The sequence below is a fragment of the Copidosoma floridanum genome, unplaced genomic scaffold (assembly GCF_036245765.1).
Source record: "Copidosoma floridanum isolate Cflo_tuat_1 unplaced genomic scaffold, Cflo_Japanese_pri ptg000012l, whole genome shotgun sequence".
NCBI classification, from domain to species: domain Eukaryota; kingdom Metazoa; phylum Arthropoda; class Insecta; order Hymenoptera; family Encyrtidae; genus Copidosoma; species Copidosoma floridanum.
In genome coordinates, this window is record NW_028321889.1 from 405,812 (window position 1) to 425,434 (window position 19,623).

Here is a 19,623-nt window from a genome sequence, read left to right on the forward strand (position 1 = left end):
GTAACATTAAAATTAATATCGATAATGTTAATTTGTTTAACTACATTTCAACCGAAAAGGAAAACATACTAAAGCTTAATGTGTAGTATCATGTAATTAATTTTTATTTTCTGACAAAATATTTTTTCACTCAGCTTAACACATGATTCGGCTAACTGCCCATAAAACAAAGTATACGTTTAGTGTATGGAATATGAATAATAATAGTTGAGTTGAAAATTATATACACTTCCTCTTCCAAAATCATACATGTTTATTTAAATTAAATTGAAACTAAATTCAATAGTATGCATAGATACTTGGAATGAGGCCTGTTACCTTTTTAAATGCTTGGCAATATTTTTTCTGCTTTATCGTTTGAACAAATATATTAACTTTTGCTACTTTGTGATGCTTGAATAAATTTAATTTTTCCATCTAATTTAACGCACGTTATTCTAAGAGGAAGTACTTAATTGAAGAATTGAGAATCATCGTTTGAAAAATTCATTAAAATCCACAAAATTGAAGATTATTTTCTAAAAATATGAGTTGGAGCACAAACATCGCTTTACGTTTAAACAGGGAAATCGTTTGAAAATTTCCAATTGTACTCGATTCAGTCCAACGATTTTTGCAGGCCGCGCAAACGTCTACTCACTCAACGAGACTTAATCAACGAAAACACGCTTTTATAAGGGTCGACTGACGCGCGAAAACAGAGACGCCAAACCGCGGGACGCGAGCGAAAATCCTATCCTTCATCAACGTGCCCGGTAAAATTTATCCACAAATTTCGGGAGCGGAAACTCAGCCCCTGTGATGAAATTTCGGCACACGTGTTTCCCAGCTAGTGATAATATTATGTACCCGGAAGAACTACTGAACAGCAACACTCCAGCCGTCACGTTTTATTCTAGCGTGTCTGCTGACCCAAGCGTGCAATAGATCATCGGGTGCCATTTCGTTCCACTATCGTGAAAACTCCGACAACGATTATGTGTTTGTTTTTTGCACTCGGACAAAGTATAATGATAAATCACCGACGAGTATACGATGCGCGGAGTAATCGATAAATAATCAACCATCATTATCTCGGACGTCCGACGAGTTCGCGAAACTGTATCACGTTTATCGCGCCGCTTCTAATGGACTCTTGGTGCGGCTGCTATATATTTATATATCAATTTCTCCTCAGCGCTGCCAACCAACTATTTATCATTCGCCATTAGACCGACTTTCGCGCGATTAAACGTCGCCCCCGGAATTTGATTATCTGCTATCGTGAATTCGTGTATAGGAGATACGTATACATGTGATGTGCCGTTATTTTTTCTCATCGCAGTTGACGGCTGTTGTCCCTCTTTTCTTTTTTCATGGTTAAAAAAGTATAATGATAAGTGATCGGTTGTTTGCTAAATTGTGAAAAATGATACGGGAGAGTGATTTTTTGTTGCTTGTTAATTGTCGTGTTCGTAAAACAAACGATGCATAGCCGTAGGACTTGACAAATGAACACATTGCACGGGACAACAATTTTGATACTTTTTGATCCATCGGATGGATATTAAAAAATATTGGATGAATTTGTTTTTGCGCATAAACAAAAAATGACGAGAGACACGCAACACGACAGTTCAGGAGTGGCTGGGCTGATGGCGTCATATTACATCTCCATCACTTTCGATTTGCGGGAAAAAATAAATATCACGGGTCCAATAATTTTTGATAATCCACCTGACGGACCTCATAAATTTTTTCATGGAAAATCTCTGTTGTCCCGGATCCAACAACGAACTCACTCAACAATCAACGAGAATTTCGTCCGCCCGGACGAATATACCAACTTTGCCGAACAGGCACGCGACAAAGAAACTTTCCCAGTAAAATTTGCACTTCTGCCAAAGATCGGGTGCAAAGGATTGGAACACGAGCCATTTGTCCGCGTCGTCGGCGGGAAAAGAGTCTTTTTCTTTGACGCTTTCCGTTTAGGTATACATATAAGCTCGTGCGACGGCTTTGCAAGCGCCCCCTTTGCTGAACAAGAGAGCATCGACGCGAAACACATGGGGTGAATCGGGGAATCCCCGGCTTATCTGCTCCGGCGATCGGATCTCGATATTCCGTTGACGCGTGTTTTGGCTGCAAAGGAGGAAGGAGGGAACGGTGGAGGAGTGGAATTTAAAAAAGAATGGAGAGTTTTGGGATACGTGCATGGACGACAACGATGTTTTATGGATGATCGATTGTATATTGCAAGAGGGCTTTACTTTTGGCGCGAAGGAAGTGGACTTTGGGGATCAGAATACATTTGCGCGTTACAGATTTATCAGGGGACTCAATGGGATTGGGGAAGAAAGACATTTTTCTGTCAAATTTTTTTACGGCTATTAGTTGCACCATTAAAGTTTTTCTCATAGATAAATTCCAGAAAAATTTACCATTCTGAAAAAAGGAAAAAATTATTATTTTTACCAGTAAAAATTACACTTTGAATAGTACAATTTATTAAAGAATACCTTTAAGGTTTACTGTTCCAGCATAGTAATTTTAACTGCCTTAACCGTAACTTTTACTATTCAAACCATGATTTTAACCATCAGAACATTAATTTTTACTGTTAAAAATAATATATACTATAATTTTCACGTTTTTTTTATTCCACTGGGGACCATTCAAACAGTTGTAGAGATAACGACCTAACTTAGTTTCTGATTGTAGGTTATATTTGATTTCGTTGTCCAAACCACGTTGATATTGATTCAAAGTGGGTTAAAAGTAGTGCAGAGAGAGAGAGAGAGAAAGAATACGTGTCAACCGACACCGGAAATTCGATAATAAGAAACGAAAAAAGGGAGCAGATTAAGAAGACGAGAGACAGAGCGTAGTATTTGCATTAGCCCTCCGAACAACAAGGGGCCTTCATGTTTTATGCATAAGAGTCGTGGAAAAGAGAACTGAGACGAGTACCACCCATCCTTCCTCCACCGTCCCCACTGACAATTTGTTCCTGGCTTTTTCGATCATGGCTTCGCCGAAGCCGACGATTGTCTAGAGGTACTTTACGCTCCTTCACACCGAGGGGTGCACTTCGTATCTCCCTCTCTCTTCGTCTTCTGTGGTATCCGTGCTTACAGAAACCTTTCATCATTTTTAATTTTTCTTCGTTCCAGGGTTTGATTCTGCTTTTTGCTAATACATTGAAAAAAAAATTCTTTTTCCAAGATCAGAAAGTACGTGCTGTTAAATTCAATATTACTATAAAAAAAGTTGCACATGATAAGAAAATAAAAGTTTTTGACCAACCGAAAATGCTAAAACCGACTTGGCAATGAACTTTTGAAACAAGATTTTTAATTCCACTAACTTTAAAGATTTTCATCATTGCAAGGTTAAACAGAAAGACCAACCATTGCAGTTTTTCGAAATTGACTAAAAAAAGATGTTTGTCACGTCAATTTAACCCCCTAGTCTAAAGTGCTGTACTCATCTATGTGGCAATAGAAGTTTTACTCCAAAACCAATGATATAAATGAAAGTGGAATCGTTAAGTGTTGCGACAAAATGTTTGCAGGTAAACCGTCAAAGTACCAAGAAAAGCAAAGATTTACCGTGCATGGAATCAAAACATCGGTAAAATCTAGGAAGAGCCACACTCGAGTAAAATCCCACTGGAAATAAACCAGAGCCTAGTGTTTCCTTGCAGATTTTTTCGCTAGCTGTTTGATAAATAATCCTCGAGTGTATAAATGTTTACTTCTTGTCGCGCGTTCCCGATCTCCCTTCCGAAAGTCAACGCGATCGGGCACACGACGTGTGGGTACACTTAGGCTTTCCCGCGAAATTACCCGCGTTGTCGATGCGACGTTCCCCCCCCCCCACCCCCTCGTGCACGTTATCGGCTCGATCTTGCTTTTGTTATTAAGTCTCGCCCTCCTTAACGGGACAAAGGGATTTTCTCGAGCGAGGCTTTTTACGCGATGCGAAACGGAAGCGCGCGTAGTTCGATGGGGGGATATGGTTGGCGCGCACGCAACGTCAGGGTTTTTATTTTCATATGTTTAAATTGAGATGGCGTTGTCAGGGTTTGTGGCTTTTAATAGTTTCGTTATTATGGTTTTTTTTTTTTTTTTTTTTATGAGGAGCTTTGGGAAACATGGGGGGTTGGAGGCAATGATTCTTTCAAACACATTTTCAAGATGAACGTATGGGCAATTCCAGTTGTTGATCCAGGTAGGAGTCTTGGAACAAAGATTTTCGTACTTTACGTGATTCAGAGAATGTAGGAAAATTCGTGAAAACGAAGTGCATGCAGTGTAGTGCACATCCTGTTAGTTGTCCAATGTGTTTCGAATGAAAAAAATAATTTTGTTAATTGTCCACTAGATTGGGAATAGATGATAAAAAAAGAGGATACTTTTTACTCAATGAAAAAATTAATTGTTGCTGCTGTCCTGAACTAACAAAAAAAATATTTTTGCCGAGATTTTTGCACAGTGTACTTGTAAACTACTGAATTTGGGGATATCAAACGGGAGTTTTTTTTTATTTTTAATAAAAGTAAATTAAGAATCTCATTCTTCAGCCAACACCTGCACCACCTTTTGTTAATCTTCCCTGCCATAATAAGCTTTTTCGATCGTTTTTTTACCTAAAAAAAATACATACTTTTACATGTTTTGTGTTGACAAAATTTTACTAATGAAAAAAATCCGTTTTTCTGTTTCAGGTGAGGTTTCACGATCTAAGTCGACGACCTAGTAGTCATGGTTTTTTGGCTTTCACCCAAAAGCACACTCGCACCCCTCCTCCTCCGACATTTTACGCGCATACACTACGAAACACTGCTCGTTTGAAGCCGACACTTCGTGACTGGTCCACTTCCACTCGAAGCGAGGCTTGACACGATTTTTAGCCGAAAGAACGGGGGAAAGGGTAAAACTCGCCCCTTAAGCAGGTGCCAGATGTGACGTGCCTCGCGAAATGTCGGATTCAAATGGAGCTCGTCACGAGCGAGACGTCGAGGAGTACAGCGATTAACGGTCCGACCTCATTTAATGCGGGCTAGAGGAAAAATGCTCATTGGTTCTTTCGTTCTTTTTTTTTTTTTTTTTTCCATTTTCATATATTCCTCGAGACTTTTTTCCTCTCCTACTCGCGACTCCGTGTACATACACACACATACACACCCCCGCACAAAGTCCGAAAAACCATGACTACTTAATTCAATTGTCGGAAAGCTATCTTCCTTGTGAGTCTGATCTAACGTAAGTTACGCACGATGTGCCTTTTTGTAATTATATTTATTAAATACTTACAATAAATGTATATATATAGTGTAAGCATTTATGAAACAATTTTATCTATACATGCGGAGTCAATTGGTGATAGATACGCAGGCCTACATTTTTATCTTTTATATGATATTTGATAACCTGATAAAGCTATTAAAGATCTTGTACACGTTACAGAATATCCAATACTAAGTAAATATCTTACGTAAAGATATCATGTGGTAGTAATAAATCCTAACAAGGAGTAAATTTAAGGGGAGTCTGGATAGTTTTTGAGTTCCCTTTGCCTTACCGACCGCGTTGTTTTGGCTTTTTAATACTTTACAACTTTAATGATTTAAAAGTATTCGTTTTCTCGCAAAAATAAGTGTTGGTAACTATTCTTTTGACTTCCAAAAATAAATCAACCCAAATTCAGGCTGATTCGTTAAACTACTCAGGTATGGAAAAATGGAAAATTATATTTTTCATGACTCATATAAAATCGTATTTCCCATTTTTCTCCGTGAGTTTTTCATCAATCGACATAAACTAGTTGGATTTATTCCTTCCAATGCAAAAAAATTGTTGTAAACATTTTTTCAGCAGAAAGTAGTCTATTTATTTTGTAGGCAAAATGATACAAGGAAATAAAGTTAAAACGACGTGATCGGTAAGTTAAGAGTACTCCAGTTATATTCAAACTACCCTTGCATGAGATCGTAATTTTCATTCACTCTTTCACAAAAACAGTCAATTGCTCCGTTTATGTCAACCCTGTATGGGTGGATTGCAAGTGTTCCACCCTCCCTCGGAAATAAAAATCACAAAACCACACGTAAAACACGATACTCGGTCTCGTTTATCCGAACCCCCTGTTACACCCCTCGCAACAATCTTTCCCCACCTCCTATACATTCGCATAACATAAACAGGGACTTTTCGTATGGAAGAGGAAAATTTATTGTTCGCTCACCAGCGACTATGAGGTATAACAAAGGTAGAAAAAAAAAAAAAAAAAAAAAAAACGCAAAGGACCGACAAACGGACGAGTTGCGCGCGGATGAAAGGCGAACTCTTCTGTTTGCACTGCACAAACGCCCGCTCCCTTCTGTCCGGCAAACGGAGTCTTTGGGAGCGCCAAGCTCTCACTCTGTCTGCTATATCTCGGAGTTATGGTAAAAGTTACAGCAATTGCCGTGCCGTCTCATACTTTCACGTAAAAATTAGTATAGTAAATCAAAGTCAAAGGTGAAGCATTGGGTACTAATTTCTTTATGTCCAGGAAGAAACATATTATGCTCTCTAAAAAAAAAAAAAAAAAAGGCTTCAATGCAGAACAAAATTATTGTCGATAGTTAAAATCACTCTGTTATATTAATAAGCTGCCTTTTCGATGTTGTAGTTGCAACACTTTAAAGTTATTACGGTCATGTTTTCACATGTTTGTTTTAATGCATTATATATTTATGCTAGATAAAAGTAGTCAATCACTATCAAACTGTACACAATCGAGTAGTTGTTTTTTTTTGGACAAATTATTTGATAACTAGAGTAATAGTGATAAAAATTATGATTGATGGATATTAACGGTGAATTTTGCGCTAATTATTGTACATTTGTACCTAAATTTTTGAGCCAATGTCTTTTTTCCATTTGCCCGCAGTTTCCAACTTTCAAGAGTATACTTGATATTTTACTGTGTCTACCTGTAAGGAGCTTTTTACGGGCCGATAATTATTCGATTCTATTCCAATAACCCACCCAAGTGGACTTTGGATCCATTCGTGCGACCCCCAGCGTCGGACTTTGATGGAAAATTCACCCTGCCCTAATTACCCGGGCTTTAACCGAAACCCAATAAATTGACAAGATCCTCTCGGGCTCCTTTCTGCATTTGCGAGTAGCTTCTGATGCAATAGCTATCGGTATAAGGATCGATTTGCACTTCTTCGTTATGGGCCACTCGCGCGTTACCCGTAATTCACCAAGCCTCTCTCTCTCCGATGAATGGTTCGTTGATTCACCGATTGGGACTCGTAGAAAAAAAAAAAAAAAAAAAAAAAATGCGCGAAACTGGAAAACCCGTGTAGGAGCAAGGGACGCACCTGTGCGAGAGAGTGTGTGGCTCAAAGCAAGCGAATTTCCAAGAGGTACAAACGAACCCCTTAAACGAGTTTCTCCTCCAAGGGCCGAGCAAGTGCGAACGCGGGATGGACCTTGGATCCGATCTGCATTTTAACGGGAGGGAGAAGAGGTGGGATTTCACGATGCTAGTTCTTGCCTTCGTGGATTTCCATTTCGCGCTGGTATAGAGTTGTCTGTGGGTGTATACGTGCAACGCGGAAAACGCGATCGGAATTCTTATATTTACGGTCCGGCGGTGCGAGCGAGCAAAAGGACTTTCTTTTTTCTTTTTTTTTTTTTTTTTTTTTTTTTTTGCAAAATCGAATTTTCGCAGCTTTCGGGTATCGCGTGGATATCTGGGATTGGATTTGTAAGACGCTGTTTATTCTATCGCGAAATCGGAAAATTGCAGTTTAGGGATTCGGGACCGGGATAAAAGGATGCTATTTGTTTTCGGGGATTTTTGGCGCAAAACTCGAGCGCGCGTGATTTGAATGTTCGCGGGGAAGTAGTACCGAGTTCGTGGAGCTTTTTTCTTCCATTTTCTAGATTTGATGCAGAAAATTGATAGAAAAAACAAAGCTAGCAGCAATAGGAGATGAATATAGTTTATTCACCCCCACCTGTATTGTTCGTTGCTTATCGACATTACCTGTTAAATGTTTCGAAACAAGTGTTCCCATAAGTCTGGTAGGTATATACATAAAGTCAATACGATTTTCTGGTCATAATTTGTTCTAAAAACAGAGCCCATGCAATTGCACTAACTAAAATTAGGTGAAATCCAATTTTTTTCTCAATTCCTGACAGTGCGCTGATGAAGCATGAGTACTTATGTTGCGACCATCACAATGTCAATTTATCTCAGGGAAAAAAAAAACATCCCATCGTTCGTTAGTACGAATATTCAGTAGCAGTAAAGGTATTCAATCTTATAATTATACAACTCCAAGACGTGAAATTTAGCACTGGCGTGATGATTTCGGGAACAACATCGCCAAAATGGTCGTGGCTCCTATTATTTATCAATAAGGCATTGAAATGTTTTTTTCTGTGTAGAGTAAGCAGGAAAAAAAACCTAATGTAATCGAAAAATGCGATTTAATCAATTTTAATGATCTTGCACCTAAAACATTATAGAATCCGAATTTTCATGTATGTAAAAATACACTAGAAGTACAAGTACAACAAACATACACTAAAGTGTAAACATTCATCCATAGATCGGTCGCTCTTTTGTTAAATGCAATCACCAATGACACCAACCATAATCAATTATTGTATGTTCACACTTTGTTTCAAAACAAACAAAAAAAGTCACCCTCGATGAGCTGTCACGTTTAAAAAACGCTCTCCAAGCAAATCCCACGTGCATCATTTCTTGGGTACGTGTACAGTAATATCGGCACCGAGTATTTCCTTGGGCTGCTCAGTCGATCGCGAAATTGAGATGAAGTCCGCAAATCCGATGAATTTGTCAGGCGCAGCAAGTGGCAGCTGGAGCCGTTGATTGGATCCCGCGTTGCGGTTAGCCTTTCTCACCGTGGCGAAGCACTTTTTTCTTCGTTCTTCATTCGTTCTCCCGTAGCCCTTAATACGTAACACCGGATTAGTGTCACTCGAGCGATTAAACCGTTGAAAAAAAAAAGACAGCGGTGCACCGAACACCTGCCATCATTTGCATCATCTAATTTCAATCTTGAGCTCCACTTTCTTTTACATGTCACGTAAGTTGTCATAAAGATAGAAATTATGAAATTATTTACGAATCACTGGACTGTTACCATAAAAAACTTTTTTTTTAACAGTTCGAAAAAATCTTACGTATCTCTATCACCTCAGTCGATGATACCCTGTGGTGTTTTGGGTGAGGTAACATCAACCTTTTACTCTGACTATCAATTTACTTTAAAACTCGTGAACATTTATACAACGCGTTGAGACAATCAAACATTATTAAAAGTACTCGTAATGACGATTTTCCGTGAGCTGCGATTTCTGTAAAAATAATTGGGTACATAAGTCTGAGAATCAATTTTATTTGTTGGCTCAAGTGGAACATCCAACGGTTTGCCAAATGGCAAAATCGTGGCATGGCCATTCAAAGTGAATGTCACCCTAACAAAGTTATGTACAATTCTCAAGTAGGTATATGGTTTGTACGATTCGATTGGAACTATTGGATTTTATCGGTTGTATTATTAAAGTCACTTATCATGAAAACGTCACGACTTAATCCACCCCTTCAAAATGCCATTTTCAGAGCGGCCCAATAAAAAACTTTGTTGAAAAACTATTGGAGGGTAAAAAATCTAATACTAGACGGAGAAAACTGGCACAGTATTAATGCATCTATTTGTTGGATGATTTTCATGTATCGTCATAAAAATCTGGATTATTTATGTAGCGGGATGATTTTTCACGCTCTACCACAAAGGACAAACTTAGCAGTAAATTTTTACGTTGACCACGTGCAAAAAGACATCCACTAGTTAGAGAGACCACTTTTATAATCCATTTTTCCACCCAATATTAAATTGTGAGAATGTATTTACTTACGCATTATCCTAGATTACAATGCAATCCGCAAACAAACAGCATGATGAATAATACATGTTTTGAGATGCTGTGTAATTTTTTGAAATTATTTCTCGAGTCCCGATAAAAGTACGAATGGCTTGAAAAGTATCCGCATCCGAACCACCTTGAATCATGTAAATCCCCAAAAAATGTCTGATAATCCATCAGTCCGAATAATTCAAGAGCGAAAAACGCACTCTATACCATCCCTCTCCTCCATCCAGGCACCTTCTTCCTTTGCTGTTGACCTCGAAAAAAGCTCTAGGTCACGCTACCCGCATATATACATCCATACACCGCAAGAGAGAGAGAGCCGGAAAATTAGAGCTTGGCTTCCGATTGAAAAGACGCTGAAACTATACCCCTATGTGGAAATCCCCCGAGTACCCCCCCCCCTTCTTTTCCATCCAACGCACGCACGTGTATATGTTTATGCGCCACTGCGTAAAACTGGTACCCCGAGTTCTCGACCCCTTTTTTACGTAAACAGAGGCGCTAAACGCGTTTCACCGGGGCTCTTTATTTTTCTCACCCTCGCTTGCCTTTTCGATTATATTAATCTCGGGCAGACACCGGTGTGGTCGAGGTCGACTCTGGGGGTGTCTTTTTGCCCGCTGGTTTCGGGGATTCCAACCACTTAAGGTGTAAACTTTTGTCGATTGGTTTTTCGAAACTCCGTTGGCAAGCGACTTTGGGTTGGAGTTGTTGTTAAATGACCTTTCGTTTGCAAAAGCCATACGAATCTGTTGCAAATTACACTTTGGGGGTGATCGGAGCGGAATTTCTCGGGAAATTAGGAGGAATCCTTGGTTGGACTATTTCACTTGGCTGGGGGTTGTGTAAGCACTGAGTATTCTCAATTTGCATGGGGAATTGGAATTTTATATGTGCATTGTGCTGTTTTTATTTCGACTGATGGTTCCGTTAATTGTAATTCCGGATGATTAACCGAATGGTTATATTATCCACTATTAGATCAACTCCATTAAAGTAAACAATTTCACGATACAAAATTAGTGGACCAACAGGACGTGAAACATCCTGTCGTAGATGTAACTGGACTGTAAGTGAAATTTATCCTTGACACATACTTGATACTCAACAGTCAAATTTTTGTGACAAAATCGTTTGTTTAAATGACTTCAGAGTCAATAAACTACGTTAACACTTTTTTCGCAAAACTTTAGGTTGTTGTAGTTTGAGTTTTAAGCTTTTCAATGTCATGGAGAAAAATATAGTAAAATATTTCAATTCCAAAGGTATTAACTATTGAAATCTACTAAACTTTTATGATAATAAACGAGCATGAAAAATTATACAATTAGTAGATTACAATAAATGAATAAAAAAAACTCTGTTACAACCTTATCAAATGAGATGATTCAATTGAAACATAATAATGAATGTCATTTACCATAAACTAACAGCGCAAAACGACTAAAAACGCTATTTTTACTACTATCAAACGATAGAAAGGACTTTTATAACCATATGAATAAATGAAACACATAAGATTATTAATTTGTCATAAAATAATTTAGTTCTCCACTATGGATTATCCACATGCTAATATCAAATTCATCTGGAATTTAACTTGAAAGGAACCTAGAAGCAGGAAACATATTTAAGGTTTTTCTAATTATTTTACATCATCACAATGTTTTCTCCAACCGTTATAAAGTTTTTCAAAACGACGGATTATCAATGTTCTTACGACATATTGAATGTTTGCCAGCCATTGCACCGCAACGAATTTTGTAAAACTTGGACATTTCAATCGCACTCAAAGCGTGTAGGTACATAAACGTATATGCTCGGATGGCAATTATCATTATATCCGATTTATTGTAAAACTCAAGAACCGCATCGATGAAAACTTTCCCCGGAACACGTTACAGCCGCTACCGTTCAATCTGAGAGTCGATTCGTTTCTCCTTTCTTTTAATTCATCGCTTAGTATTCCGCGAAGCGTATAACGACCCCCTGGATCCCCACGGAGGCCCCGATTCCCCCCGCGAGATATGCACACTTTTAGCGCTCTTTCCTTGTCCCTTCGAATGTACTCTTTGCTCCGAAAAAAAAGGGGGCGTTCTCTTCTCCGGGAAGTGGAGATACGCGGCGTCTCCAGGGAATAAGAGTATCCGGGGGGGGGCATTTTTTATTCAAATTGCATTGCGCGCGAGAATACGAGCCAATGATTTTCGACGAGCTGGTGCAGGAAGGGGGAGAGTTTTGCTTGCACGGTTGCGTTTTCCGCGGGTGATAATGTGCGTCGCTTCGAGTGAAGGATATTCTTATTACACGGGTCGACTTTTTTTCAATTTCTTCGCTATACTTTGTGGTTTTGTTCGTAAAGTATGGAAATAATTCGTTTAATCATTGAACTTTATTACAATTTTTGGACATTTTTACCGCAATGGCAACGGTAATGTCGGATTACCACTTTTATTTTTCATTTCTTAGTGAGTTTTACCGTGATTTTTTCAGCATATTAAGACGTATCTCGAGTATTCGTTGTTTACCGCGAAGTTATGGTAATTACTTCCAGTTTCAGAACGTTCTTACGTGCTTTGCCATCACATAACCTCAATTCAAAATATGAAATAACGTGGGTATTTCGTAATCATACTTTTCCTCCATTGGTGAAAATATTACCACAACAATTTGAATCTCACTGCAATGAAAATACTTACCGAACTTGGGAGTACAAGCTGCATTGAGATATATTGAAACTTTTTCCTCGGTGTGAACCCAAACGGGAAAATTTACCGCCGCACCAACACTCGATGATTCCCCCTCCACCTGGGGAACGGCACAGTTCCAATTTTCTTATTTTTAAAAAAAAAAGAAAAAAAAAAGGAGGGCTTTTGCTGCATCTTCCAAAAAACGCGTCGGTAAACTCTTTTACAAAAACCACCAACGCGAGAAGGAAAAAGTTCTCGAGGCAGCACCTTTTTCGATTCGGGGAAAAATAAAAGCCACTTCGAGGAGCTAGTTGTATCCTACTTTAGAGAACTTCACAAGCAACTTCGTTCCCTTGAAGAAAAAAAAAATAATATTCAAACGCAGCGGTGCGATACATCCCCGGGTATATACGCATCAGCCATCAGCAAGGAAATCTGCTTTTCGCGCACGTTTCGCATTCATCTGCATTTCAAACTTTGTACAAAAACTACAGCCAGTAAACACAACGGAGGGGGGAAAAAAAGAGGAACCCATGGTGTATGGAACAAAAGTCAGTGTGGCGGTGTATAACGCGCTGTACATACGTTATGAGGGTTGCAATATTCCTCCAACGCGTAGCATAAACACACACGCGAGCAAACGATAAAAAGCCGCGTTGGGTAGCGCACGAGTTTGAAAGTTCGCGTAATTTATAGGTGCGGTGAGTCGAGTCTAGGGGACAAACGCGGCGTTTATGTTTTTTCCCTTTCGTGTTTACACATATACGTGGGTATGGTGTAGGAAAGATAAAAAATTACTGTAATATCAAATGCAAAGTACCAAGGTCAACATTTTTCATTAATCTGGATGGAAATTGAAAATTTAAGTGTTTAAATACAAATTGAGATTCCACTCAAGTTGATACATTTGTCTTGGAGGCAATGAGGCAGCCTTGGAAGGACCTTGTAAACACCCTGTAAAAATTTAAGTTTCAGTAATTAATTTAAACTAAGCTATTAATAACTCACTGTGAGTTAGTCTGTTAGCTTTTAAGCTGGAAGTATTAATTTTGATAACTATAATTGTTTGCGTTCGGTAAAGTGATTGGTACATAAGTAAATCGGTATGGGTCGTCAAAAAAGCACATCTTACCAGCTATGCAAATCGACGTTTAACGATCCGTATTGTGATTTTTTGTCATCAACCAAGTATGTACCTACTGATTAAGATAGTCCACTTGTACAGCTATGTCAGAGCATGTGACTATACCGATATGACTGGTTTGTTGCAATGTTTCGCAAAACTTTGTGAATTTCTCAAGCGCAAACTACTGTTTTGTCGTTCTTCAAAGCCAAAAAATAAAATTTTTGATCAATAACAGTCTAATTTCCTTACATTCTCTAACAATGAATTTATGTTCGACCAGCCTATAGTCACGTATGAAGGTGCACATTTTTCCAGTACACAAAACTTAATTATATAGTAATAATTTCTTTAAGACCAACAAAAAAAAATAAATTGCACACGTGCCAAATAAATCGAGACTATTAAGACCGCCGCCATAATGGACGAGAGAAAAAGTATACAATCAAATCAAAAGTCCCTCCCGAAGACCCCATTAGTCACTCCGCGTTGGACGAGTCTCAACTCCAAAAATATCATGGTCACCAAACTTCCCGACGACCCGACCCACAACGCGGAAAGTTACTTTGCACACAAAACAACCCTCGGTCACTTGGACCAACTTTGGATCAACAACAGCTATCGGCCGGAATTATCACCGCGATTCATCCACGGTGTGGAGTTAAGGCCGAGGAAACCGTTGCAACCGATGATTGCAAGTTGAACGAGTCGCCGTGGAAAGAAAAGCCTCGGCAATGTTTTCTCATAACGGCTCCGTTCGCAGCTGCACAGCAAACAGCCTTGATACCACCGAGGAGGAGCTCCAACGGAGACTTCTAACTTGCTAACTTGGTGACAGCTGAAAGGCTCACTTATTCGGTGGGCGGAGGATGGGTTGGTCTTGGGCAAATAAGGAAGCTGAGCGCGTGGAGGGTCACTTGCTCAGTAGGAGAGCTCGTGAATTTTGGTGCAGAATCGATGCTAATGAGGGTTGAGCCGCCGGGGATTATTGAGATTGAAGTGATGAGGGAAGGAGCCTGTTCCGAGGAGAAAGAGAGAGAGATACAGGGACCGTCGACTAAGGGGCTTTGACAAGGGAATGAGGTGTGCTATTGTCAATGGTTTTGTTAGCTGATTGTAACGTTGGATCCGTGTTTTAAGGGAGTTTTTTTTTTTTTTTTTTTTTAACTTCAAGTAAATGCTGTTTTAGATACTGTCTTATTCAGAAGACTGAGAAGTACCTTTTTTTTATTTTTGTGTCTAAAAAAATCCCCGATCGAGTTCAGTTTTAACCAAAACAGGACGAATTTCATCGTTTACACCAAAAACTGATATTTCATGAAATTTACCTTTATTAACAAGTTCATTTAAGTTGCAACTAATCAAGCTACTATTGAGATCTTGTCATTCAATTTTGGAATTATTGAAGCCATAAATATTCGTTGTAAACAGGAAGGCGACTAAATTTGATATTTGTAGAAATACTTCAATATTAAACTTATACTGTAGTTACATTAAAATTATTATAAATATATTTGTACAGTATTTATATCTTGTAATCATTTTTTATTAAAACGTAGTCAAACTTTAATAAATTTTTTATTTTGTTTAACATTTTATGCTAAACCTCGATCACATCAAAGTAAAATAAAGAGTAAATAAGTAAGCTCAAGCATTATTTAAAATCAAAATTCTTGAGGAAATTATTCTTGGTATTGTCTTGAAATTTTAAGTTGCACCTTATCTTGATCTTGTCTTGAAATTTGAGACAATACAAAACAATATCGAGATCACTCTCAAAATCTCGTGAAGCCCTAACTGAATTTACAAAAAAAAAACGCTAATAAAATTCGTGGTACTTAGGTTGAACGTAAAAAAGCATGTCATACCTCCCTTATTGCACTTTTTTTAATTTTCTCGTATTCCTGGGGAACATGTTGGAAATAAAAATTTTGGATGGAAAAATATGTGCTTCAAAGAAATAGTTTTTTAACTTAATAACACTCCTGACTATTTATTCGAGGGAATCGCTCGTAAATTATGTGGCGAGCTGCCGGAAATAAGATCCCAACGTCTCACAAAAAACACGTTTCTCGGAGGTCGGACAATATTTTTGTGAATTTTAAACAACATTTTCTCAGCGTCAAACTGATATCACGTGAATAAAATTAATTAAAAATCAAAAATTCCACATGACACCTAACACGTAAGGAGCTAGGGAAAATATTCTTACTGACATTATGTCATTTATAAAATAACATTCCCAAGCCAATGTTAATCTATTTCAATCTATTTAAAAATATTCAATGATTCTCACGTCATCGCTTTTAATTACGCGATACAGCGCACACCTCGCGAATCAAGTACTTTGTTATTTAGCAAGTCTGAGTGAGCTGATATACGATTTTTCTTTTTTCGTACATTACTACACAAGCTCTTATCTAAATTAATTCTTAGAAAAAGTCAGTATACTTATCTACCTTGGATAAGCAATATTATTTTTTTAAATTTGATAAAAACACACCAAGTGGAGCCTCGTGATAGCATGATTTGCATTTTTCTAGCAACTAATCACGTGATCATTAGACACAGGCGTATTGAGTAAAATTTTTTAAGATTTTGTTGACCGTATTAATTATGAATCAAGAAAAACTTATAATGATCCAATACTGTTGATCGTTGCACGTGAGTTATTTTTTGGTCAACGTCACGTGACATCAAGTCTCGTTCATAGTTGTACGATTAAATATTCAATTTATTTTCCTTATATTTTCAATTAAGTTAAAAATTAAATCTCGTAGTGGTGAAACTGTGTAATGATGAGCCGACTCGAAAGTGAGCTGACATCATTTCCCAATCCATTCATAAATACTTAGATTCCGCAACTTTCTCTCCATCGATTTCTCAAATAACGCGGGAACGAGGACAAAGTATCTCCATTGGCTCGTAAAATATGAAATATTTATTCGCATAATATATATGTTACAGGATTTAGGCGACTGGCTACACTATACATTTATTAACATCAATTAAAACTGAGAGTCAACGAGTAATTACGTGTCAAATAATACAACAATGAACACATCGTAAATCGTATTTTGCATACGATGTCCAATCATCACTTATCAATATAGAAACAACAATTTGTCATTTTTCCGTGACAACGTGTACGTACAAACCACATTGCAAAAACTACGTGTCTTTGTCACACATTCGTAACAGCGAGCAGATCCTTTTTGGTCAGGTGGTTCATAATGTTGTCCAGAATGACGTACATGCTGTCGGCGTCCCACCTCAAGAGTCGGGCCAGAGCCCGCCTGGCCTTGCCTAAAAACTCCTGCCTCTTCACCTCCCGCATCAATCTCTCGGCCGTCATGTTCCCGTAATTGGGAAAGTGACTCCTGACGTACCTCCTCTTGAGCCCCTCGACCACGTTCCGGTTCCTCGCGTACCTGGCGATGCTCTTCTTGGTGAGTATGTCGTAGAAGGTGACGTTGTCGGTGACATAGTGACACCTCAGCCTCTCGAATTCAACCTTGAACACCTGGAAGACCTTCGCCTCGCACTTGTACACCTTGTCGACACTTTCCGGGTAATATATCGAGGGATAGAGGGCGACGCGCATGGCCAGGTGCCTCATCAGCTCGTAAAAGGTCTTGTAGTAGTGCTTGAATATCCGCTTCTGCCGGTTGGCCCAGTCGGAGGAGTACTCGGCCCATTGGCGCTTGAACTCGACCACGAGCTCGAGCTCGAGATCCGCCCCGTGCAGGAGCAACAGCCGAACCGTACCGACTAGGCGCCGGGTCACCGCCTTGAACAGTAGGCTCTCTCCGTCGCTCGCCCGCTCGTTCACGTCAAAGTCAAAGTTGACGAGGTACTCGGCGTGCTCCTCGTTGTTGTAGCTTATCGCCTCGCACAGGGTCGTGTTGCCGTTCGGTAGTCTTTGGTACACGTCGAAGAGGTTATGTTCAACGAGGAACCTCAGCACCCCCGCGTCCTTGTTGTAGATGGCAGGGAACGTATTGTACCCGTGCTCGACTATCAGGCCGTGCTCGAAGAACAGCCGTATCTCCTGCTCGTTGCAGATTTTCATCGCGTGCGAGCGGTTCAACCGGTTGACTTCGGGATGGTAGGTTAGGTCGGGTCGGGCGCCACGGGACAGGAGTAGTCGTAGCAGAGGTAGCCTGGTGTCGTGGGGACACAGGTCCATCACTCGGACAATGGCGTTGGAGCCGAATTTGTCCTTGATATTGGGATCGGCTCCGTGGTCCAGGAGTAGGTCGATGACGTCCTGCTGGTGGTTTTTGATGGCGACCTGCGGGTGGGGTTTGCAGACCCTGTGAGCTCGGGGGTCTGGGAAACTTGATACTTTCGGACGTTTGCCTTTGAACCCTTGATAGTTAAATGGTCATTTTTGTGTTTGCTTATAAAGCTAATGAGAGAATTAGTATAATCGGCTAATTCAGTGTTTTTGATCACACGTTTCTTTTTTCAAACGTCCAATCGATTTTTGGTAAAACAAAAAAAAACAAATAGTTTGTAGAGTAGGTATATTACGGTACTTGGGGACGATCCCAAAGTATTAAAGAATACAACCACGCTTTTGAAATATCAGATCAAACAAAACAGAGGGTTTTCGGGGTTTAGTGAAAAAAACATGTTTTTGCGAAAAACATCATTTGTGAAATAGTATTGTACATTATTGTCAGGGTACCGCTAACGGACTATACCAAGACTTTATACTACGTTTATATAAATATATTCCTTTATAGGTATTAGACCCAGGGTTATGAATTTTTTAATAAAAGTGTAAATTCTTTGGTTTTATTATGCGATCTGCCACGAAACTACTTGACAAGGATTAACTTCTTTAAAAAAAATTGCAAACTAAATGCGAGTGTTGACTTTATTCAAGTTGCAATTTATCCAAGAATCAAATCTAATTACCTTACATTAACATAGATCGATAAGGAATAGACAAGTATGAAAAATCATTCTTAGAACGGGAGTTCATGAACTTTATGGTTTATAATTACAACCCTCGGAATGTCGAAAAGTAGTTCTAGGCAAGACAAAAATGACCCGTGGGTAGAAAGATTAGAGATTCAAAAGTTACTAGAAATTATAAACGTTTAAGCGTTTTCAAGGTCAAGGTTCACGGCACAGAGAACAGTACAGTTATCGTCCCCCAAGTGCCATACCTCTACCGGTAAGTGATATTGTTCCTGCCAAGAGGTGAGCAAACGTCCAAAAATGGGAAAAAAGCACACCCGAAATAAGTTAACGCTCGAAGCGAAACCAAGGTCGGATGTCAAAGAAGAAAAAAAAAAAAAACCAAGTTTACCATGAGACAAGTCCACCCAGCCCAGTCGTCCTGATAGTCCACGTTGGCCCCGGCATCCAGCAGCGCCTTGACCATCCCGTGCCGATTGGGCTGCTCGCTCTCCGTGGCCAAGTACAGCAAGCTCTTGCCCCCATACGTGAACTTGACCCCGGCCTCACACCGCTCCAGCAAGGACACGACCAAACCGACGTCGGGCCCTCGCACGGCCTCGCGCAGCCGTTCACTGATTTCGGCGCTCAACATCACTCCAACCTTGGCCAACGATGAAGATAACGCCCGGGACGCGCGTGCTGCCGTTTGTGCGTGTCTGCGTGCGATGGCGCACGGAGCGGCACGCCTCACCGGAGCAAGACTGAGCCTCGTATATACTCTCCCGATGCCCCATCCACTGCGCCGCTGAATACAATATATAAGTACGTGGTGTGTCATGACCACGTGTGTACGTATTTTACAACTTACACACATGTGTGTTCGCGCGGCGCACGATTTTTATCTAAGTATATTCGACGTTAACAACGCGCGGCAGTCGTCGTC

At 39.6% G+C, this 19,623-nt stretch overlaps 2 protein-coding genes across 4 annotated transcripts in view; one reads left to right on the forward strand and one right to left on the reverse strand.

The window, feature by feature from the left end:
* cpx (synaptic transmission protein complexin) overlaps window positions 1–19,623 on the forward strand; it is a 341,835-nt gene that overhangs the window by 275,650 nt on the left and 46,562 nt on the right. The gene's annotated exons all lie outside the window — the stretch shown is intronic.
* On the reverse strand, window positions 16,690–19,391 carry LOC106646653 (poly [ADP-ribose] polymerase tankyrase-2). Its single transcript, XM_014362729.2, has 2 exons — window positions 19,090–19,391; window positions 16,690–18,060 (listed from the first exon to the last, which is right to left on the reverse strand). Exons 1-2 carry the CDS (start codon window positions 19,330–19,332, stop codon window positions 16,951–16,953), a joined length of 1,353 nt encoding a protein of 450 aa, XP_014218215.2. The 5' UTR covers window positions 19,333–19,391; the 3' UTR covers window positions 16,690–16,950.

Coding starts and splice junctions, on each gene's coding strand:
- LOC106646653 (XM_014362729.2), bottom strand. CDS start 19,332: ATGTTGAGCGCCGAAATCAGTGAACGGCTGCGCGAGGCCGTGCGAGGG. Junction 18,061..19,089: donor CTGGGTGGACTTGTCTCATG/GTAAACTTGGTT, acceptor CCCCACCCGCAG/GTCGCCATCAAAAACCACCA.